The sequence below is a fragment of the Montipora capricornis genome, chromosome 3 (assembly GCF_036669925.1).
Source record: "Montipora capricornis isolate CH-2021 chromosome 3, ASM3666992v2, whole genome shotgun sequence".
NCBI lineage: Eukaryota > Metazoa > Cnidaria > Anthozoa > Scleractinia > Acroporidae > Montipora > Montipora capricornis.
In genome coordinates this window covers 51,339,052-51,364,056 of record NC_090885.1, presented here as the reverse complement: position 1 = coordinate 51,364,056, position 25,005 = coordinate 51,339,052, and the positions used below count along the sequence as shown (strand labels likewise).

Here is a 25,005-nt window from a genome sequence, read left to right as displayed (position 1 = left end):
ACCTGACTTTGAGTAAATGTTCTTGATTGCTCTCAAGGCCTTGTGTTTTCTTCCCTGCGTGGGTTTGTCATTTCCATTCAGGTCAAATAAATTGGTGGCGGCATTTATACGACTTTATGTCCAGTTAACAATAAGGTAATTTATTTATTTACCTCCTGCGTGGGATATTCCTTTCTTCTGTAGATGATATTTGAAAGCTGAAATTACAAATCAAGAAAGAAGTCATTACCCTTGCTTTCCTAGTCTAATAAATCACATATCACACCTAGTCCACGCTCTTTACATTCACCTGTCGTATGAGATCAATGGCAACGACTCCCGAAAGAAGATTAACAAAACCATCACAGATGTCCAAGACAAAAAAAAAGCCAGCTTTCAGGCTATAGTCTTTCTGTGTATTTATTTACATTGTGTTTTTGCTAATCAAAGTTTACTGAAAAATATCCTTTCCAATTTTTCCAGTGTAAAATGGAGAGGACGGGCTTTTAAATTTTAGGGTGTTTTTTTACATCTTTGTCACATGTATAGTGAGTTTTCTAAAGTTATAGAAAATCTCAAGAGTAAATGAATGCAAAAAATGTGTACAGTGGGTACAGCATTTTATTTGCGGATAAAATACTGGCGTACGAAAAAATAAGCCAACTTGTTCTCGAAAAAAAAGAATACACCTTTACTAAGAGTCTAACCAAAAGAATATTTTTATTCAAATTTACGGCGCAATTCACGGTGAAGAATCAAATCTCGAAAAAATAAATACTCTTTTTTGTCGAAACATACATCATAGACGACTAAGGTATATCCATTGTTATGAACTTTGAGCATGAAAATACAACATCCGTTCCATCCGGCGTAATATAAGCCATGCAATCTTAAGCCTATAGTATGTTCTTGCTTCTCTAAAGTCTTAATTAAAAATAGCAAGATTATTTAAAATTATCCTCTCCGCCACCGTCTAATGGCTGTGATACATTATAAGAGAAAGCAGAGCTCCTTATAGATCTTTTAGAGTTATAAATGCTTTGCCATAGAACTCATTCAAGTATGGCGTGTTTTTTCATAATAATACGCCTTACAAATACTACAGATTGAGTTTCTGAAAAACATCGCTTGATTGAAGCTTCAAAGACAGAGAGTTCCCTGAAAAGAAAATCGCATTCGTTGTGACAAATACTGTGCCGTTGATACCTTACTAGATTGGCGATAACGAAAGATATTGAAACTTTCCTCTTGGAAGACAACCTGAGAACTGTATTTGGTATGCATGAGTTATTCAGGAAACTAACATTTGAGATTTATGTTTTCCCAAAATTCATGGTTTAAAGTACTTGAAAACTATGAATGAAGATTTGCAGTGACATTAGGGCTACTTTGCATCTCACCCTCAAAGGAATACAGGAGAAAAAGTATTATTGACAATAAAGATAACTCGTCTTTAATAATGTCGAAGTAACTTGTTTTCTCCAGAGTTTAACGAATCATGTGTAATATTTAGCTTGAAAAAGCTTTGTTCCTGTTTTCCTTGTTTTCTTTTGCATTCACAATCTCAAAAGGTTGTTATGTCTCGTTTTTGTCTTCTCATTTCTTTGAGTTCAAAAATCATTATTTCACTTCACTTGATTTGTTGAGAAAGCGTTTTTATGCCAATTGTTTAGTCCCTTTTTTTTCACCATCTTAATGGCGTCTTCAGCCGTGACACGGATTTCCTTCCTGAATAAATAATTCCATTTGGGACAAACAGCCCTTCTTCATTTCCTTATCGAAGGCAATATTGCCGGGATTCTTAATGAACGACATCTCACAGTATGCTAAGATATTTTTCTGGTCTACATCGACGTACTTAAAACTCCACTAAAACACCACGAAAGGCTAGGTGACCTATATCAAGAAATGTTATCTTTGTTGATAGCTGTCGTGGAAACGTGTCGGTTTTCATGTTCCAATACTTAAATATATTCTGTCATATGAAAAGTGAAAGTTGTCTTTTTCATGGGAAAACTTGACTTGATTTTACTTTCAAGTTGGGTCAACTTCGACTTTGCATACAGATGCAGTATTTAAAGTGACGTATTTATGCGACGTATAGTTCCTACAAAAAAGAAGCTAATTTTTTTGAAATATTTTACTGTACAAACCTATGATTTTACTTCACATGTAAATTACAAGTAATTATGCAGTTGTTCGCCCAAACAGGGTGAGTGTATTTATGCCCTTTGAACCACGGAAATTATTACGAAGTTCGAGTTTTGTGAGGATCTTGGTTATGAAGCAACCATCTGTATGAAAGGCATACATATTTGATAAGCCTTTAATGGTACAGAATTGAAAATGCTTGCCGGTTTGGCTTTGTCCATATATCTTAGTAACATTTAATTTCTGAAACGCCACGCGCGCTAAGGATTTTTCCAAAGCAATTTTCGCCATAGGAGCCATAAAAAATGTGTTTTTATGATGTCTTTTGACTGTCTATCAGACAGGAAACGAAAACACTCCCGGTAACTTTTGCGCCTTCATGACTATTGCCTTCTTACTGACATTCTGGGTAGACCAGCATTTAAAAGTTCTGACTTTTCGCTTGTAATTTTACGGCAGGGAATAGCGGCTTGAACTAAAAAACCCTTGCTTTACATGTAATAATTTAAGAAAGAAATATTGATAATTTCATGTGCGATGAATATAACTTGTTGTTTTCCTGTGTTTGCATCCATAGTAATTTATCATCAATATTCCTTTCATATAAAATCATATTAATTCTTTGTCTCTTCCCTGTATTATATTTAACTAAAATATATTTCCTTTACTGCACAAATAAAAGTGTTATGGCTTGAAACAGGCTGTTTTCGGTGCTGCGTTCCCAGAAACAATGTTTTGTACTCGATAAGTGTACAAAATAAGACCAACACTTTAGACAATGTAGTTCGCAAGACTTCTAGATCTAGACAGTGTCCATTTTATTCACAAAGTTGTTTAGTTGGGTTTTTTTCTTGGGGACAACAGATTCTCTAATTTTTGGACGAACGAGCGATGGGTTTAATGGGAAAAGAGTGTTTTGAAACAATAAATCGCTGATTGTCAAGTCTTAAAATTCATTTTCGAAAGAAATTAGCGAACCATTCAGATTCGTAAAGAAAAGTAAATTGAATTTTAACGGCTCGGAAATTGATGCATTCAGAAGGAAGAGTTTTAGTACGTTGAATTTAATTTGCATATGTTTAACTTAACTTGGACTTTTTGTCAGTAATTAGAATATTTGAAAAAAACTGTGAGATGAGTCAGTCTTGTCACTTGGAGTTCCAAATTAGCAAAAGCTGATAAATCTACATTAGTCTAAGCTTCTACGTTGGTCGATTTAAAAGAAGATCTCAACTACTCAGCAATTTATTGTAACTGAAAATGTTTACTGTACGATTTTAGAGCGCAATTTATCAAATGTCTCCTGCGAGTTATTATTATGCGCAATGTTGTGAAGTCTCAGGAAATTCGACGAGGAAACCTCATTAAATTATTTTTCCCAAAACAGTTTTTAAATACGTTGACTGACATTGCCATTAACTTTGCTTTTTTCAGCTATCTTATTCTTTGTTCATTTCTTTCTCGACCAACCAGAAAGTTGAATTTTTAACTCAATTTCTAAAAAACATTAATTTTTGACACGTTCTTAGAAGGTTATCCATACAGCTGTTTCGCTGGCTTCACTTAAGACTCAGCTTGTGGTCGTCCAGCAAAAGGTCTTCCCCAAGACATTACAAGCAAAATGTTAATAACAGCTACACTGAAACCCTGTCGAGTTCGTAGTAGTGTGTCTCGAGCGAATGAATTTTTATATGAAATGTGAGTGAAAACGGATCTAAGTTGCGCCAGGTTATTGCGAAAAAATGTCGCGTTACCGACAGAGCGAGACCGACACTAAATACCAAAAGCACTGATAGTCTTTAACATCTACATTAAACAATATTTTGCTTTTTACGCTTTTCATCATATCACAGCCAACTGTTCGAACAAGTGCAAGATTTTCCAGTACTTTAGGTTACACTTTGTTGGTACGTGGTTATCGTTTCTTAACACCCTTTTTCTGCCTCACAGCGTCATATCCACAACACAGAATATTCTCAATCATGATAGCTTTCTTTACACTTATGACATAGTAACTCTTTCATTTCTTCATAGTACCTTCACTGTTTGTTTCTTTCAAAACAGGTTAGGTTTCGCACACTAATCTCAGTTCTGTCGTAAACCGTGTGCTTAGGGCTTGCGTTTGTAGTTTTTACTCAGTAAGCTCAGTTATAGCATTCTTCTCCTGGATCATAAACGCTTTGGCGTTGCAAAGAGATCTTCATCTTTTTCCTTTAAGATTTTAACGTAACCATTTTTTTGTTTGGCATTCACTTTCTTTAGACTAAGCGAAAAGAATGGTTTGTCGCATATTATCCACGTAATAAAGTGACCTCCTCTTTGTTTCTCGTTGTCCTTTTTTCATTGAATGAGCTTGGTGCGAAAACCGGCAGTATTACTTAAGCGATTCAGAACACAGTTTTTGGCTTTCCCTATGACGTTACTGGAAATCTTTATTTCTTACACATCTACGCACAATAAAAAAAACTTCAAAAAGGGTGGAGAAGGGAACAGACATTCCGAATTTGCCTGTTGATCTTAAAATATCATTAATCGCAACTCATGGGCCGGTTATGTTCGAAGTACTCTTGTACCATGAATCCTTTGACTTTAGCAAAAAATTGGATATGCAAAAGTCACTCTGTTATCAAAAACGTCAGATTTTCTATTTTTCCTCTGTTTCCGTATTTTCCTTTGAAAGTGTTATTTGCTGGAGAATACGATCATCTTACTACTTTTGGTTCTTTTCTCGCGATACTTGGCCTTTCTCGTGTTGCAAACAGGTCTTCTACGGAAAACACGAGAAATGTAAATTGCAATATTCCAAGCAATATCATTTTAGACATGGCAATTCGTTGATTATTTCAACGTTGAAAACGTTTTCTCGCAGATTATTTTAAAACCAGGGCTATTTCAAGACAGTTAAAATAGCCGGATTGGAATCACCACTTCCTATCCGTTCGACACGCAATCCGTTTTCGTGGCAGAATTCAATACTTTATCTCTCGAGTGACTATGACTTAAATTTGAAAACTTCTCAGTTTTTCTTTCTTCGAACACAAAGCATCCAATAGAAATTTCCAAAAAATGGCTTCTCTTGCAGAGAATGCCACATACTCCTTGAGTGTGATTTCTATTTTGTTTTTTTTATGGCTTGATACCGACATATTTTTGTGATGCTGTGAACCTACTAGACTTGCGTAATTCAAACTACAGAAGTAAACTATACAAAAATTCTGAATTGGCATTACTTTAACGTCTCCTTCCCTAAAAGATTATCCCCTCTTTATGGTTGGTGCAGCACCATAGAAATTCCGAAAGGAAACAAGGAAACGGCTATAGAGGTGTTACTTCGTTGGTTTTGCTGCTAAATTGCACTATTGAATTCATTTGTTTTGAAATATTCGCAAAAGGATTTATGTACCCTTCACTTTTTGTGGTTTTTTCCTAGCCCAAACAAAAAGAGAAATCGGCCCTCCTACATACATAGTCTCGGCGATGACCAGTTGACGAAGAATCGCAACATCCTCCGCTTTTATTGCGGCCATTGATTTTCACCACTTTCAAAATAACAAATTTGAAATAAAGTGAGGCCAAAAAATAGAGGTCTCGTTGAAGGCGAGTCAAATATTCTTGGTTCTAGACATTTTGGTAAGATTATTAAAAATTGACAAAGCCATGTCGGATGCGCAGGTGACTGGTAACACAAATTTACAGTGAATTCAACTTTTTACCATATCCTTACTTCATTCCATTAAATTTTCAGAGTGCTTAAGAAACGAATGATTCAAAAAAGATCACTTTAATATGTCCTGACTCTGTATCCCGGTGGTAAATTTGCTCATCAATTCATCAATAAGAATGCATATCTCGCAAGTGGGGAAATTCTCCTTAGGAACTGACTTAAAGCGAAAAGATCTGGAAAGGTGTTCGATATTCACATAGAACCAATATATTTTTGGAAACAAAAGGCTAGTTTTATCGACAATGTAAAACAACTTTTTCAATGTTGAACTAAGTTTACTTTTAACCTAGTGGCTTGATCAATTGTATGGTTTTCTTTTTCTATCTCTGTCAGCAAAAAAAATCATTTTATTTTGTAATAAAAGATCATACTAACCGCTTAAATTATCTGGTGGTTCTGACGGGGAGCGAATTATATCGAGCAAACGTGTTTCCAATGATGGGAATTTCATTGAATCCTGTAGAAAAAAATGAACACAAAAGAAGCATTAGCAGTGAAAGCGTATGATCTAAAAAGCGTTAAAGGTTTTCCTAAATTTCCAGTTTTATTGAGACTTAATTTAGAAGCAGCTGTACCTTTGGGCCAATTTTTTCGTCATTAATTTATGTATGATGGAGTCGACGAACGAACGACGGCAAACGTTATTGATTGCGAATTCGTATTTATCATTTAAGTTGCCCATCTTGGTACGATTTTAAGGAAAACGACTACTTTTTTAAATTAAAAAAAAAAATGAAAAATACACGGTCTAATATTTAGTCGACAGTTAAAGGTTTAACCCGTTCTATTCGTGTTGGTGAAAACATAATCTACAATTTAGAAAGAATTGGCAAAGAAACTACCACATAGTTTTTCTGTTGTATGAAATTACATTGGGTGCTGAATAAACGCTAATAAAGCGTATTCCTATCCAAGGTATATTTGACATTACCTGGTAAGAGTAGAGTGAGTTTGAAAGCTCACTGTTTTGGCCATGCGAGTTTCCAAGGCTCGGAATATCGTCCAAAATCGTTCCATCCACTGGTTGTCTTGTCAAGCTAAGGCTTTGTAGGCCTTGTGTTATGCTTTGTGTTGATATTGCCGATCTTGACTGCGGGACAAACGAATGATTAACTCGGTGGTTTCTCATTCTAGACGAACCTGGTAGCGTCAACGAAGATGGCCGAGAGCTTCGTCCATGTGGGAAATTTATTGCGTTTATGGCATGGTTTGAATGCCGACTTCCCCAGGAATTATGTTGTTGTGAAGGCCAGCCTGATATGGATTGTGGAGTTTGTTGATTCCATCCCCCTAGACTTGTTAAAGCCGGTATTGATTTCGTTTGCGTTATAAATGGTGAATTATGAGGAATTGGTCTTCTTGGCTGATGGTTCATTGTTGTTGTGATACTTGCTGGTCCATTTATTCTTCTTGGCTGCGTTATTACTGGAGTGTTAGAAGGCAAATGAATGCCGTTAACCGGTTGAGGAATTGCGGGCTGTACAAAAACATCCTCTACGCTTGCTGGCGACCAAAATGTGGTCGAAGTCGCAAAATCGTGAAACATGGAGTTTTCTGAGTCCCTTGTGAAGTTTAGTTTTGTCTGCTCTAGAGCAGTGTTTCCCTGCGTTGAAATTATTTTTGATTTTGGCGAATCGTCTAAACAGTCTTCACACGTACCGTTTTTAATGTTTTTGTTCTCTGAATGGTCCTCCTTGAGATTGCCAGGGAAAAAGAGCGACGCAGTTCGCGAGTCGCTATGGTTGTAGTTGACTGGTGAAAGTGATCTTGTTGTTTGGCCAAAATCGGCCATATCCCAAAATTGTAGAATCTCAGGCGAACTAGTACCTTGGTGAATTACGTATACAGCAGGTGCTATTGTGTTCACCTCGCCACGTCGTTGCTTTTTCTGTCAAGTACAACAAAATTCGAGTCAGATGAATGGTTCTGCGGTGCACATCACGTGGTCCTACCTGCTTATGGGAAAATTAATAATGATCATATGAAATCAGATTCGACGATCGACCTCGCATTTCTGATATGTTTTTGACAACATAGTTGTTTGATTTGACCTGAGTGAAAAATACAGTTTTCCGCCCTTATGAAAGAATATTGAATGCGGGGGCATCTTTTAAACGCCTAGCGGCGCTTTGAGAAAAGACATCCTGTTGGCAGACTCCCGAAATCCTCACTATAACGTAAACAATCAAAACAGTAAATTGGAGTTGGAGGTTTTTAGGCGAAGTGAATGCAATCTCGCTTCTTTCAAAGATCACGATGCGCCTTAATGAATTCGTCATGAATGTTTTTTTGTTTCGCAGCTTGCACGTGGTTTAGATTGTGGTGAATATTCGCTAGCGAATGAATAGACGCGCCTTTTTTAATGGTCATGGCATTACAAAGGATCGACTCGTGCCTGTATGTATTTACACACGGCAGGTAAAAAAGCCATTGTTCATTCATTATTTGGGGCTATAAAAAAGATGCGTTGTGGTCGCAAAATCGGTTTAAACCTCTATAAAAATAAAAATATCATTTTACTATTGACTGCAATCTAGTGTCGGTCTTGCTTATTTTCCCTAGAAGTTCTCTACCATATTAAAATGTTTTTATTCTTAACATTACTGAACTATCGGATGGTCTTCTTTAGCCCCATAGATAATGCTTTAAGCAGTTTTCATTGGCTGCCGATTTGAATGTATAGATTTGATCTTTCTTCTGATTGGTTGATGACATGTCTTCGCTTAGCAATTGTCTTTTCTTCTTTCCAGCTGCTCCCTTCGTGCTATTGTAGTTTAAACAGTTCTCACATGAAAGAAATCTTGGACTTGCTAAGTACAGCATGTGTGATATTGAGAATGGTTTTTGTCTCATTTCACGTTAGCGTTCTTTAATAAGCTTTTTTCTCCCTTTCTTCAACAAATTTAAACCTGTCCGTGTCCAGGGACGGAGAGAAGTAAATTTATTAAGTCGATGTAGTAAATGAGTTTTGTCTGACTTCTTCGATGAAATGGAAAGAATCTAGACACGTTTAACTAAAATACAACTAAGAAAAAAAGCCCACCGGTTTAATCGAGGAATTATGACTAATGAAAAAATCCCGGAAAATTTTGGATCTGAAGCGAAATGTCAACCGGAAGTGGTTTGATTGATTGGTTTCTCTGATTGGATAGAATTCACTTGGTCAAATTTGGAAGTTGGAGGAGATTTGGACGCCATTCGACGCCATATTTTATCGCTTGTGTTTAGGTTGGATTAGACACTTTCTTTCATAGTGGATTTGACTTCAACAGAAACAAGCTGTTAAAATGGCTTCTTCCTACGTCGATGAGTGGGATGTAAGGTAGGCATAAGAAAAATTCATTTGAAATATCTCCGTGATAGAATCGTTATCTACTTTCGGTTTTGCGGAAAGTTATAAGCATTCAGCAACATGTGTAAGGACTTGAAGGGACCTTTAAGTTTCGGGAGTGCATGTTTAGAACAAATGTGTTTTTAGGTTCCCCTTAGCACAAAAGCCTTGGCTGCTGTGCGAACGTGAGCAATCACTATTGAGTGGAACGTGCAGCATTTACAGTTCGTCATGTACAATGTATACATCTACGTATATTTGTTGTAAACTCTAGTTTTTCGTCTACAGACATTGCTGGCAAATTCATGTAAATTATCTTTATCTTACATTTCCTCCTTCTTTTTTTATGTAATATAGAATATGTAAGATTGGCGGCCTGATGATTTTAGACTCAACGGTAATATATGATTCTTTCTTAACACAAGCTCGGTTGCTGAGAACGAATTCGGCCATCCGATGGTCAGCAGCATTCCTCGAGCTCCAAGAGCCACCAGCTGACTGACTGCCAAAATGGTGGGAAATATTAAATCTTTACTTCTTTAAAGCTTTGCGGAAATTTTGTTTGAAAGGGCTTTCATATTCGTTTCTGCTTTCCAAGTGATGGTTGGGGGAAGATGCGAACTGTCAGTCAGTCAGTACGATGGGTGTTCAAGATAAATAAACATAATGACGGAGGCAGTCACTAAAGAACCTTTGTACTTGTACCTAGTACCAATTCGCTTGCAAATGTGGCTTAGAGACAGAAACAAAGAAACAATTCACATCATCCCATGTTTTGGATTTTTTTTTCTGATAGTGATTGAACAGGTCCGCAAGAAATATATGGAAATAAGCCTTAAAAATTCATATGTTCCAGAACGTTTGGCTACATTTAACAATAATTATTATCCTGAGAAATCACACGGAATATCACCTGATACTTAGCCAATAAGGCCGGAGACTGAGTCTGCTAAAATCAGGCGATATTCTGCAAGATTGAGCAGGATAATTGTTTTGCTATTCAAAACACTGATGACAAAGCACAATTTTCTATGTCTGTTGGAAAAAAAAGCTGGGAAAACTACCATTTTTCTCTGCGATACACAGAATTACCTATATCGCAGGATATACGTTGAGTACGCACAACAAGTGTTGAGCCTGCTATGACCATATTTGGAATAATAATACAGAATACCCATCCTTTTACATTTAACCTCAAAAGGCTGCCACTGCAGTCCCACAGTCTGATTATTCGGCCACTTAGTTATTAAAGAGCCTGTAAACCCAAAAATTGTACACTTTTTGTTCACCTAGCGGTTTATGGCAGAATTATTTTTTTCAGTCAAGCCCGTTTTCACCTCGTAAAAGCTCTTCGAAATTCGAAACATCCTCCATCTTGAAATAGGCCATCTTTCCTGTGATGTCATAGGTGGAACCTTCCTTTTACCAGAAGTTATAACTTTGTGAAACACGGACTAGTGTAGGTACTTTGTTTTGGTCGGAGTATACTTATTTTTTTCATAATGGTAAAGCGTTGTGTTGTTCAGTTTTGTAGTAACTCAAATAAAACCGGGCATACCATGCATAAATTCCCAAACAACACAAATTTGAAGCAACAGTGGGTGGGTGACATTTGTTCAAGTGAAAGGAGCCGATTTAGTAGAGCCATCGGTACATTCTGTTATTTGTAGCAGTCATTTATGAGAACAGTTACGTGGCAGAAATAGGCCTTACAAAGAAGAAGCAACTACTTCCCGGTGCTGTGCCGACAGTTCATGCCCGTCCAGGAACAAAGTCGTTTGAAGTAAAAAAGCGACCCATGGCAGAATGCGAGGAACCGGAAGTGTCCAACATAACTGTGAAAAAGAGTTCGTATAAAATTGATTTAACTGCAAATCTTCAGATTGACACAATTGATTCATTCCCTAAGAAACCCTTTTTTCTTAGTTATTGAAAGATTACGAAGAAGCCAGTTGTCCGGAAGCCTCTGTGCACCGAACCTGCTACAACTGAAGTGTCTACTGTGGTCGGCACTCTTATCCATATCACTCAAAAATGTTTAACATGCAGCTATGCCAGGGTTTGGAGAAGCCAAAGGCACCTGCTGGAAATCTCCTGCTATTCTGTACTCAGGTAGCATGATCTCCCAAACCCTGAGAATGCTGAAAATCCTGAAGGTACAGTGTTTCAGCTGCCAAACATACCATAAACACCAGAGGAACTACCTGATACCCACTGTCATAAGAAGGTGGAAGGAAGAGCAGGATAAATTGATAAGAAGGTTGTCAATTTGGAAGGAGGTGTTGTTCTTTCTGGGGATGGGAGATCTGACAGCCCAGGTCACAGTGCCAAATATGGGGCATTAACATTTCAACTTTCAAGTAAGTTATGCATAAGGAGGCCACTAGTCTCGCTTTGTAATCAGTTAACTTTTTTGCGAATATATTACAGTATGTTATAAACTGTTGTTATTCTGTTCAAGTCCAATGAAGTGCCAAACAGTTCATGGTGTGAACATGAGGGCCACCTCCGATTAGAGAAATTTTTGGCTGACAAGAATCTTGACTTAGACGTCATAATAACTGACAGAAATCACCAAAATGCGGCCTACATCAGAAGAAATATGGCACCCAAAGGAACCACACATTATTGTGACATATGGCACATTGCTACAGGTTGAGTCTTATCGTGCGTGCATGCACAAAAAATATTGCTTTAAGCAGTCAAAAATATTGCCTCCTGCATTACTTAATTCATAAATGATTATTATTTTTAGGTTATACTGCGGGTCTAATTGAAATGTTGCCACATGATTATGAAGAGGACCAAAGATCATTGAAGAATTCTATTCAGGATCTAAGGGACAGCAAATCAGGCCCGTTTGCTGCTTCCTTTGAGAAACCCTGCAAAGAAACAGCAGTTGAAGAATTTATGTCATGGTTTGCCAGTGTTGAAATTGAATTTTACAAGCCAGGTCATTACTCTATGTACCTGTACACTGTAAAAATGTTTAAAACAACATGAATGCAGATTGAACTAGATTTATGTTTTTGAACCAAACGACCACAAACATTGATAAAAAAATGTGCAATTCACACTTAATACACCACTCGTTTTACCAACTTGCTTGACAATTGCCGGTGGTGAAGGAATCCATGTGATTGTGTCACTGCTAACGAACAGGCACTGACGCTAGTTCTGTAAGACATAAATAATTATTATGTAAATTTAATTAACGTGTACCTTTGTATCGCTCAAAATCAGCCGGAAAGGTGTGGCAGATTTTGTTTACCGCACAAGATGGCAAAGCGACCCTGACATGTTTGCTGAGATAACCCCAGCACCAGCGAACCAGCTGTCAATAGGCAATGTAGCGAAATTTCCTACAAAAAGGAGAAAACAAATAAGTATCAGTGACACTCAGTATTGTAATCAATAAATAAAGTAATACGTAAATTCAACAAATCAATGTCAGAAAGGCAAAAACAAAATAACATGTAACAAAATAAACTATAACTTTATCTTACTCATTTCCCCTTTGATTATCTGTGCCGTACTGCTGCTGTCTGTATGCGTAACAAGCAGTTTCCACCACCCATACATCGAGGTAGGCTCGATTACCAGCCACTGTTTTGGGAAATGAGCCAGCGCTCACTCCCGAAATCTCGGCTGGACGCGTGAGGTGAGCCATTGTTAATCTCCGCCAATCAGAAACTCTCCTGCACAAATCCGTCTGGCATAAATTATATGTCTTGGATGCGAAGGTATTCTTTGACCCGGCCTGTTCGAGGTTTACAGTGCTTTTAAGGTAGAAAACATCCAAGATTGCGACAACGAAAAGTGTTCGAGAAGCTGGAGAATGGGAACTGTGTCGTTTTCTACGGCCTGAGTTCGCAAACTTCACTGATTTTCCAGTTGGCGTCAAGGTCAAAATACGGCTTTCAAATCCATTTCTATTGCAATTTTCGCCTCATACTTCGCTAATGTAAGAGCAAGTAAAATTCCTCAAGATCAATTGAAAGTACTGCTGAGTTTATTGGTGGCAAAATGAGGGGGCCGATGAGGTCGACCGAGAGCTGAAGCCGCCGAAGATTTTTTTGATCATTCGCCGGTTGAATTCAAGCTCACATTGATCATTCTGATCATTTAACCACAAACTCAAGCTCGTATCATCTGGAAACTTCGCACAGACGTTTTAAGCATTGTTATATAATTTCTGTTTTCTTAAAATCAGTGTTTTTGGGATGTCTAATGCTATTTCCCCGCAACTATTGACTTCGCATAAATTATATTTTGAATTTACGTCACAGACACAATCTATCACTCACGCGTCCAGCCGTCTCTTCTCGGGGAGGATACCCGAACTCGAGTGAGCGGCGGAAATCGAGCCTAACATCGAGGCAGGTTGACTGAAAACCGGGATGTTCTGTGATACACTTCATCTCTGTTTCAGGCTGGTCTTCCACTATTTGCCACACTTGCTTGATTTCCATGCAGCAAATGCTTTCATCTATTGTCTGCATGGGTTGACAAGTTCCACATTCGCACCTATATAATTTCACGTAAAACACCCAAAAAAATTCAGGTCCAAAAATTCTTATTGCCATGGTTTAAATGATATGCATGCTTTGTTAAGTTTTTATCTCAAATGCAAATAAATCACGCTGCGAACTACGTGTAAATACCAGTCTGTGTTTCCGAAACGATCAGTGTTGCTGCCAGCCAGTTCGGGGTTTTCTTCTCTCTGATCGTTTCGCCTAACTCTTCACGGCTCAAATTGGTAGGGTCATGGCACATAGTCTTGTACATTTGCGGAAATATCCCGTCACTGTCATATAAATTTAAGGCAGTTGAGTCGCTCCCTTCTGAGAGAACATCCTCCGAACTACTGCTACTTGTACGAGTCGCCATACGGAATGCGTGTTGAGCAAGCTTTGTGTTCCACCTGTGACGTCACGATCGCTCGCTATTGTTTTCACCGGAAGTGGGATTTCAGTAGAAAATGAGGATATTATTCCTAAACTAAGCCGAATTGAGCAAAACTAACGCAAAATTCGTTTTCTTGCCACTTTTTACGTAGGACAAGAGTAACTTGTATTTTTTAATTTACATGCCCTTTAAGCAATAAATCAAAACAACAACCATGCACAGGTAATCTGACTCGTTCTTTAATCCACACTGCAGACCATCGTGGCAGAACATTTTACTCCTTGGGGTTATAATTTTCATATTCGTTCACTACAGGGTTGCAGACTGTGGTGGCAGTCCGTTTTACTGCTTCAACTTGTAATATTCATATTCTTTGACTACGGGACTGTGAACCGCAGTGACAGTCTGTTTTTAATGCTTGGAGTCAAGTCTTATGATATTCATATTCATGGACTATGAGGCCGCAGTAACAGGTTAAATAGTAATGCTTCTAGGTGGATGGGTATTCTGTAATTGCTTCGAAAGTTCCTATAACATTGTTAACAATTGCATTCATTATATTTACTGTAATAAATTTCCTTGTCTCATGTGACTTTTATTCATTCAATATACATGTATTCCCTGCATGAGTTTTAATAGTTTCTTCTATTGTGGTTGTGTGACTTTGCCAAATTTGGTTAGTCTCGCTGCTATTAAACCAAATATGGCCAAGTATTTCTATTGCATTCCAGAAACCAAGATATGGGCGCTGAAGTTTATGTAACAACTGGACCTGTACAAGAATAAGAATGTCAACATTAATAACACATGATTTTATCTTGTCACCATTATCAATTGAGACTGAATGAAACTTACATGTACAATAGTAATGATTTTTTTTTTGGTTGAAAATCTTTAATATGCTTACATAAACCTTTACTGAGCTTGTCTGACATTTTATTTGCCAATGCTAATCAACATGGGAGGCATTTGGTGAGAGCACTAGCCCTCCACTGATGTGCCCCAACCTTGTTCTCAGGGTGTCTCCTCTCTGCCTCCATTGTCTCTGAGAAATAGACAATGGAGGCAGAGAAGGGAGACCCTGGGACTGAGGTTTGATGTGCCCCTGGTTGGATTCCTGGGCTTAGCATAACTTATGGTTGGGTATTTTTGCTCTTAACTTTGACGTGATTTGATTTGATTTTGATTTGAGTCTCCTTGATTAGAAGAACAATTTTTGCTGAGCTTGATAACCCTGAGACTTTAACCCATTGACTCCTTGGATTGGGACAGATTTTACTGTGTCTAATGCCAGACGATTTTACTTGTCAATGGGCAGCAGTTCAGGAACCAATGCAGTGTTCCAGATAAGAGTCGGGTCTTGGTCAATAACCTGACAAAGAAGGCTTCCTGACCCACCAGATGAAATGAAAAACTTCAGTTAAATATTACACCAAAATTAAAAAACGTAATATGGAAGTTTCTTGGCTAATAAGTACGTTGTGCTCCCTGTAGTTCAGTCAATGTAAACAAGAACCTTAACACTGGGTGATCATGTGCTCCTTTGTGGTTGCCTAGCACATGACAATTTCTTCCTTTTGACAGAACATCCGAGGCTTTCCCCTTGATTCATATAGAAGTTAGAGACTGCGGACATTTTATTGTTTTTACGATCGATTGTCATTAATGTTTGACTGAGAATTCGAAGTTCAGAGTTTTATATAAAAGCTGGGTTATGTTTTTTTTCATCTGTCTTTTGGCTTGCCTTTTGCTGTTAACTCCCGGCTTTTATTTTGCAATACTTTTTAGTGGAAACAAAAAGCAAAAAAAAATTATTAGACTAAAACAAAGAGCAATTATGAAGTGGAAACAACATGTTCAGTCCTTCCTTAGTGTGTGGAATAAACGTTTGCTTAGTGCAACTGCAAGACATGCATTACAGGCAGGAAAACGTCCGTCAGTGCAATTTGCAGTTATTTTTTTTGCTGACTATTTAACGTAAAGAAATTTGATTTTTACTCAAGAGTGTGTTTTGTGCATTGAAACCATCTCTTTATGTTGGAACTGAATATATTACCAAAGCTTTAAAAAGTAAAAGGCCTCAAAACAGGACAGGACATTACAAAATAATTCAATGTGTGAACATTTGAGCCCTCCTTACCCCCCTCCCCCACCACCATAGGTCCACTGTTGGCACGTTCTCTGGGTGACCCCTCAAATTGTCTGCATGACCCCCCACTTGAAAAAATTAACTGGAATGCTGCAATGGATTTAAAGAACTGGTCTTAGGTTGCCAAAAATAACTGTAAAGAGATTGCAGTATTACAGAACTGACAATAGTATTATAAAGCATGTCAGTACTACACAACATTGTAAAATTGAAACTTGTTTGCTTTCATACTTTAGACGGTGTTGGGTATGTTTTGCTACAGAGGAAGATGAACCAATGTCCCAGTGGGTGAGACCATGCCGTTGTCGTGGGACAACAAAATGGGTTCACCAAGTCTGCCTGCAACGTTGGATTGACGAGAAACAAGGTGGCAGTTCTACAACAAAAGTTTCTTGCCCACAGTGCAATGCTGAATACATCATTGTCTTCCCTCCACTAGGACCATTGCTACAGACTGTAGAGTTCTTAGACAAACTTATCAACAAATTTTGCCCCATTGCTGCAGCAGGGGTTGTGGTGGGTTCCTTATATTGGTCTGCAGTCACTTATGGAGCAGTAACAGTAATGCAGGTTTTGGGTCACAAGGAAGGACTTGAGGTCATGGAGAAAGCAGATCCAATGTTTTTATTTGTTGGACTTCCCACAATCCCACTTGCATTGATACTTGGCAAAATGGTCAGGTGGGAGGACCATGTTTTGCGACTTTGGAGACGTCATGTGAGCAAGATGTCATTTCTTAGCTACATTCTGCCACGTCTAACTGCTGGCTTAGGTACTCGCACACCAGCTGAGCCTACTCCATTGTCTGACCCAGTTTCTCTAACAAGATTGCTTTGTGGGGCATTGATACTTCCAACAATTTCCACACTTATTGGCAAAGTCTGTTTTGGATATGTTCATTCAAGCCTTCATCGAGCACTGCTGGTGAGTGTTGGCAATGTAAATGTGACTAATTGAAGGTTTGACCATGCACCTACATTTACCTGGGCTTTGGGCTTCTGATATTACGCAATGGTATGATTTCGTTCAGTTGAACTCAAATCACATCTGATGGCACAATTCATGAGAAATCGCACAATTTATGAAGAATTGCACAAATTTCACAAAGTAAACGAAATTATTATGTAAATACATGTAGCTCTGTGAGCGGGCAAGATGAACCAAATCCTTCACTGTGACTGGCTATCCCAGCTAAGTTCTTTGTTTGCTTGTTTATGGACCCAGACTTTGTCTCGGTCTATAAACACAAAAAAAGAACTGCTCAATATCCAGCCATCCTTACCTAATGAAAAAAAAAAAAACCTTGATCCACATAACATCTACATGGAAACCTGCGGAGTCTTTTTTCATAAACAAATAGAAGTTTGAGGCACTAATATCCTCTTTTGCACCTATGATGCCTGCTTCTAGTTTTCAATCTAAAAGAGTTGCCTATTGGTACAGTGCAAGCAAATCCTCTACTTCAAGTTCCCAAATCAGAATTGTTGCATACATCAACACAAAAGAAATCTTCATAATCGGCAAAACACTACCCCTTCTTATGTCAAATATGGATTGAAACAAACATTTTCATGGATTAGTTCTGTATAGTGAAAACACTCGTTCTTTCTTCAAGTCAGAAGACACGATCGCATCTTACCCTAAATTTGTGATACAGCACTGTATGGCAATTTGCTGTACATAAAGGTCAAGCTAGAGAATGTGGAAGAAACATTTAGTTTAACTGACTGCTTCCTATATATCCAACTGCTGAATAAAGCCAAAAATGAAAAAGAACTTTTTTTCTAGAAACTTTTGATCAATTCCGACATTTAGAAGTACATGAAAAGGCAAGAAATGTTTTTGTGATGAGCCTATGTCTGTATGACCACAGGGTATAACACAACATGGCATCTTCATCAAGTTTTTTTGATTTCGCTCGGATTTTCTCTCTTTTTTTGCTCATATCTCATACTTCCAAATTTTCGGAGTTTAAGGAATTTGATAAAACAATTATTCCATTCACGCTTGTTGGATATGAGACTGGTTAATATAGCCAACTCAGCGTTACGCACCTCGTTGGCTATTTACCATCTCATATCCAGTGTGCGCTCGTGGAATAATTGTTAAATATATAGTAAATGTTTGTTTGTTTGGGGGAGTGGGGAGTGTAACATAGATAAGTAATGTAGTAAGGTGTAAAATGAGTAATAGTTCACCTGTGTTAATGTGCCATGCCTGACGTACATTAGAATGAATGTTGTATTAGAATAATGTATAGGTGTGAAGTCTTTCTCTTAGTAAATGTAGTAGTGTAAATGATAAGTGAAGCGATATTAATGTTAATTTTAAAAAAATCTGTGTTTTGCATGAAAATAATGCGACTTTTGTTTCGTGAGTGATGTCGTTTATCTTTGTCCTTCTTATGCAAATTTTGACAGAGAATATTCAATTACAAAAATTTCTACTGAAAGAGCGTTAAATCTCCTGTTTTTGAGCATGTATTTTCAAGAACATTAAGTAATATTTAAGTGAATACTTAAATCTCACACACACAGAGTTCATAGTTCAGTTTACATCTTTTATGCAGTCAAGGCAATAAGAAAATTGTTGTCTTAAATCATTGAATTGTTTCAAAGTATTAAATGCAACTGCCAGCTTTAAAAGTTGTGGAAATATCACAACAGTACTTCCACATCTGACTCGCAGCACTTTACTTGCAAATGCAACAACTAGTTTTCCAGCTTGGAACCCTACGGAAATACAGGCTAAGCCACTGTCGATTACACTTCAATAATCTGGGATTACTACTAGTGATAACTGTTTAAAATGTAAATAAACTACAGAGAAACAAAATGGCTTTCTGTAGTCTTTATCACTTCAGTAACAGTGGTTTCATTAGACGCCGGTCACCGGCAGTTATACTGCCGTCTGTTTGCCAGAAATTTGCCTCTAACCACCAGCTACTCTCTACTTCAAAAGTTATTGAAACCCCTGAGTAAGTACATATAGTAGTGGCATCCTCGTCTCAAAGAGGCGATGGTTAGTGCTGGGGATTTGGGCAGGATCTTCTATGACTGTGTAGCCTGATCCTGGAGTGGCAGTCTCTGTTGCAGGTGGCACAGACGTGCCTTGTGGAAACATGTGCAAAGGCTGCGCGTTCTTTCCTTGCCGCTCTCTTGCATGTACCCTGGACTCTAGTGTTCACTTCTACCTTTAAAACCCCCACTTTGACACTTTGCCGCCATGTATCTCGGTGATTGGTGATGTTCTCCCATGCACTGGTGTCGATTAGTGCAGATCACAAGTCTCGCTTGATGACGTCCTTGTAGCGCAGCAGCGGTTGACCCATGCAGTGTCGAACCCCGGGCAGTGTGGCCCAGTGGTTAGAGCGCTTGCCTTGAGATCCGGAGATCTCGGTTCAAGAACCGCTCTGACCACTCGTTGAATTTGATCCTGGTAGTCCCTGGTTCAACTTCCCAGCTGCACTTGTAAATAGCCAACTGGTTTGCCTCCGGCTAGTTGGGATTCTTAACAGTTGTAGTTGTTGTGTTCTGTTGTTTCGTTGATTCATTGGCCCTGAAAAGCCCCTCTGGGGAGCAGTCAATTCAGTATGTATGTATGTATGTATGTATGTTTGTATGATGGATGCCCTCCCATAGTTCTCCATAAAGGATTTCTCCTGGCAGGCAGTCAGGCTCCATGCGATGTACATGTCCAAGCCATCGAAGGCATGCTCAGTGAGCCACCCTCCAGCACCTTGGTGTTGGTGACTCTGTCCCGCCACCTGATGTGCAGCAGGCACTGAAGGCAGCGGAGGTGGAATACGTTGAGTGACTGCTCTTGTTTGGCATAGGTCGTCCACGACTCGCTGCCATAAAGGAGAGTTGACAGGACACAAGCTTGGTAGACGTACATCTTGGTCCTTTCGCTCAACAGGTCATTGCCCCACACTCGCTTGTTGAGTTTGGCCATGCCAGCAGCTGATTGGCAACCCTGCAGCTGATCTCAGCATCGAGCGAAGTCGAGCTTGACACAGTAGAGCCCAAGGAGATGAAGGTGTCCACAACCTCCAGCTTCGTGTTGTTGATGGTGATGACTGGGGGGGACTCAGCACCTTGTGCTAGGATGTCGGTCTTCCTGAGGCTGATCGTTAGCCCAAACTCCTTCGGCTTCATCCTGACCTTGCTTGCAAAGAGCGAGTGGTCCGTGTCACAGTCAGCGCTGTGATAGCTTCTTGTGTGGAGAACACTGCTGAGATCCGCTGTCCTAGTGATGACAAGGTCTAGCTGGTGCCAGTGGCGGGACCAAGGGTGTCTCCAAGACACTTTGTGCAGCTCCTTACACTTAAAGTAGCTGTTGGTGATGCAGGGGCCGTGGTGACAGCAGAGTTCAAGCAACCTCTGCCCGTTCTCATTCATCCTGCCAACGCCGAAGTGGCAGAGGCAGGTAGGCCATGCTTGCCAGTCGATCCCAACACATGCGTTGAAATCGCCTAGCAAATATATACCCTTGGAACTTGGGATTCCGGATAGTGTTTCCTGCAGAGCCTCATAGAATTGATCCTTGGCTTTGGAATGGAAGTCAGAGTCAGGGGCGTAGGGGAATATGTTCACAAAGCCCGCCGACGTTTTCATGCATTCTCAATGAATTCATTCATGAATTCTCAATGACCCTCCGGAGGGGGTTTCTGTGGTGACAATCAGTGAGTTCCTCACGGCAAAAACTACTCCATACTGCCTCGGCTCGTCTTGGGACAGGCCTTGCCAGAAGAAGGTGTAGTCTATTTCCATAAATGACCCAGTGTCGGCCAGCCAGGTTTCCTGGAGACAGGCGACGTCGATGTTGAGTTGTGCCAGCTCCTTGTTGATGATGGCGGTCTTGCGGGAGTCATCCATTACATGTAGCTGAAGGTCAGCGGGGAGAGACCAGGGCATGTGGAGCGAATGTTCCAGCTTACGATTCAAAGAGCTGGAGTCTTCGTAGTTTTTTGTTTGGACTTAGCTGACAGAGGCTCTTAGAGTCGCACGCCATTGGGAGCATTTCAAGAGGTTGTGAGAGCCCAGCCTCACAACCCACTCCCGGGTTATAACAGCCTTACGGAACCATGTACAGCATACATTTTTGGCATAATGTTACTTTTTTCAGAGTGTGTGGTCTATACTGAAAAAATCATGACACATTAAATACTCATTGATATTCAACTCCAGTTCAGAAAATAAGTAAAGTTTTAAGCATTCCTTTTCTCATCTGTAACTGTATTGGAGGTAGAAAAAGGTGAGGACAAATCAGATCAAAGGTTCCCTCCCATTAGCCAACTGTTTTCAAATTGCGCCATAACAATTATTTCTGGCCTTGTATGGGAATTTTTCAACAACTTCTGTGCAAGACTGTTGGATCTGGTGGAAATTTGAGCTCTGAAAGCAATCATAGTATGGTTATTATCCTCATGGCTCAGTGTTGCATGTTTTAGAGTAATGTAACAATGGGAAGCAGAACATTTTTACCAACCAAATGGTGTGGAAAGTTTCCCTTTGCTGGACACAATCTTTAACAACAATAGACCCAACAGAGTGACTCCAGCTTGTCAATGGTTGTTTCACACCCCTCATTTATGACTTAATGTCCACTTATGTTCTATATACGTAGACTTTTTTTCACACCAAAATCCCACTCTTCTTGACAACTCATCCATACTTTTCATTGGTGAGTTAAACACGAAAAAGCTCACTACAGACTTGCAAACCATGATTTGAAAATTTAATTGCATCTAAATCTTGAAAACTGAAGAGTTTTCCATTGTATAAAACCTTCTAATTCTAAATGTTTATGAAATCTTCTACTTAAAAAAGGCCAAGAGAATTTTCTTTGGGTTCATTGTCCAAATTAACAGTCTGTCAGCCTACTTTTCCTCTTAGCTAACTGTATACTCTGTATCGGTATCAATTGTGTCGGAAAAAAAGCCTTCCTAAAAAAGAAAAAAAATGTCAACAAAATCTCTTGTGAGATAAAAATACACTTGCCGGTATCTATTAAGAATCCTTACTAAGAAGACAGTCAAATTATTCTTGATGTGATATAAGCTGTGTTAAATGTGGCATTGTTAAGACTAAACTTTGATGTTTGCCTTCATTTCAGGGAGGAATGACTTTTGTGGCAGTGAAAGGAGTTGTGCGGATTTACTACAAACAACAGCAGTATGTGAGGCAAGCACAGCGAATTGTCAAAGATTACAACCCAGAGTGAAATTGTAACATCACCTTTCAGTATTTTTGTGCAAACTTAATGAGTGATTTAATTTTTTGTAACATTACTGCTCTTGCCGCCGTAGAATGGACAAAGTCATATCCACCAAGTTCATTCCAAAGGTTGCATGTAAGGGTTAGTAGGTAGGATCTTCATTTTCTCATTGTTCTTTGTGAGCCTTGGTGTCTGCTTGGATAAACACACGTCAGGTTTGAAGGGTTCCATGTTTAACAAAACTATGGATACATTTTGACTTTTTCTTATTCTGAATATTTTGTTTGTTTTCGTTTCAGTTTTCTTTAATTTTGGAATGTTTCCCTAATTCTTACTTTTCCATAGTTTTGTGAGAAAAACTGCAAGTCTAAGCCAAAGCCAGTCACAAAAAAGGGTATCAAACACTTTGACCAGCTTCTTGTTGAGATCACTGGTGAAAAATGATCACTTATGATGCAGAACAATGTTATTAAAGGTTATCATAGGTCACTTCTGCTCAAAGCCCTTCAATTCTGGAGTCAAGAGTTTTTCTGATCTGTGTACCAATGACTTTCTTAAGTAATCAGGAAACTTCCTCCTTCCTGAAAATTCTCATCTGTTGTAGTGACTTGTCTTTTCTTGATGAAAGTTCTGCAATTATATGAGCTCTTTCTTAGGGCCTCTTTCTGTTTCTTACTTTACTTTTGAAAGTGTACTTTGATAATTTGGGCATAATTTATCAAGGTCTGGATTAAATAACTTGAAAATATACGAGCTTTGGTCACACAAAACTAAGGATTACAGCTTATCTGTCTTTACGAAACTCTGCCATGCAGGATTTGTATGTTTGTGTGCATATACTTGATTTCATGTGTGACAATCAATTTTTATAATGTACAAATTTACTAATTTTACAATCCCTTAAATACATGTAGCTATTGTAAGACGAAGTGTATTTTTGAGAATGTAACAGTATGTTATCCTCATCTAGAGTAACATTATTCAGTTTCTTAGTAATCATGATTCATGCAAAGGCATAATAATAATAATAATAATAATAATAATAATAATTATTATTATTATTATTATTATTATTATTATTATTATTATTATTATTATTATTATAAGTCTTGTTCTCCCTTGGTATTCAAGCCACTAGCCGTAGAAAATGCCAGATAATGGTTTATTTAAACAGAATTTCAAACTTCTGTGGCTCCTTAAAGTGATTTCGATTTGTGAACACATATCGAAGCATTAAAGAGTGCACATTGAATTACCTTGTAAATATTTTTTCTGAACCATTGCTTGTCTGTTGCTGGTCAAGGCATGCAGCTGGGTTGTTGGTTGTCGGTTTTCAATAAAATGGGACTACAGACAGCAGACAGACCTCCTGGAATCCCACAGTTTTCATTCGCACTCCCCAGGCTGTGTTTAGCCCAATACCTGGTTTGTTTAATAGGCTTTGTCATTGTCCTAGCCAAAATATGTGGTTGAATCATTTTTTTAAATTTTTAAATGAGTAAACTACTTTGGTATTCTAATTAAAATGTTGCTACACCATTCAGGAATCATTGATTATAGAATAATTTAGTCACAGGGTATAGTCACAGGGGGAGCTTTCGCATGATTTCCTCCACAGCAGTTAAGTATGCAAAATAGGTCTCTGGCTATCGCTGGAGTTACCCCATGAATAGCTTGAAAGCCAACACCATGACTTGGTTCGCAAATGCCTGATTGCTCTGAAGTTTTGAACTCTGTGGCATGTATTACATTAGCCCAGTCTTTATTAACCTGCAAATACAACCGCCTCACATTGTCCTGGCCACTTGTAGCGTTCCAGCAAGAGCACTGCAAGCATCTGGGGCGATGTGAGGCGGCTATATGCGCATCCTTCTATAGTACATGTACTTACACAGTTTGAAAGCAGATGATCCAGTGCACACTTAATTCGGAAGTAGTAAAAGGTCTTGAATTTTATGATTTTTTTTTCTGGTACTGTAGTAAGGGAAATCCCTGAATTGCATTAAATCTAATGAAGGATGATTTTCCTTCTCGGAAATATGCATCTCACACCTGTTGAACCTTAGTTTGTTTTTTTGCTTATGTTCCCTGTAGCACAGAGTTTTAAATGTTCATCTAATCCTGAGGGTAATTAGAAGTTTGTATTAAAGTTGAAATTAGATTTTAGAATTTGAAAATAAAAGAGTAAACCTATTTTTGTATAGTTGTCTCCCTAGAGAAAGGATTTCCCTTGGCTGGCATGTCTTGTTGCTAAGAATTAAAATGTGGAGAAAACGCCAAGAACGGTGACAGTACTTACTGCACGGATTTAATCTAAATCACTTCACATAACGGCAATATTGTGGTACCATATAATACACCATTTTGTCTTTAAACGCCTATATCTACAAAAACAATCGCGGAGACCCCAGTTTTCTATTCATGAAAAGTGATCAGCAAGCTAAGATGAAACTCTCTGGCGTGGATTCTGGACCACCTTGAATATTCAAATTCGGAAGGTAGCTCAGAATCTGCTTCAAAGAATTTTTAAACTATGCGGAGAGT

The 25,005-nt window shown here is 38.6% G+C and overlaps 2 protein-coding genes across 2 annotated transcripts in view; one reads left to right on the top strand and one right to left on the bottom strand.

Moving 5' to 3' along the window:
* LOC138043342 (cytoplasmic polyadenylation element-binding protein 2-like) overlaps window positions 1–8,362 on the bottom strand; it is a 17,548-nt gene extending 9,186 nt beyond the window's left edge. Inside the window, exons 1-3 of the mRNA XM_068889575.1 lie at window positions 6,786–8,362; window positions 6,230–6,311; window positions 153–197 (exon numbers count right to left, since the gene is read on the bottom strand). Coding sequence (XP_068745676.1) covers window positions 153–197; window positions 6,230–6,311; window positions 6,786–7,646 — 988 coding nt within the window. The 5' untranslated portion in view covers window positions 7,647–8,362. The remainder of the gene's footprint in view (window positions 1–152; window positions 198–6,229; window positions 6,312–6,785) is intronic.
* Window positions 8,363–8,971: 609 nt separating this feature from the next.
* On the top strand, window positions 8,972–24,654 carry LOC138043343 (E3 ubiquitin-protein ligase MARCHF5-like). The gene is made up of 3 exons (XM_068889576.1): window positions 8,972–9,176; window positions 16,479–17,166; window positions 22,360–24,654. Exons 1-3 carry the CDS (start codon window positions 9,142–9,144, stop codon window positions 22,465–22,467), a joined length of 831 nt encoding a protein of 276 aa, XP_068745677.1. The 5' UTR covers window positions 8,972–9,141; the 3' UTR covers window positions 22,468–24,654.
* Window positions 24,655–25,005: the final 351 nt, after the last annotated feature.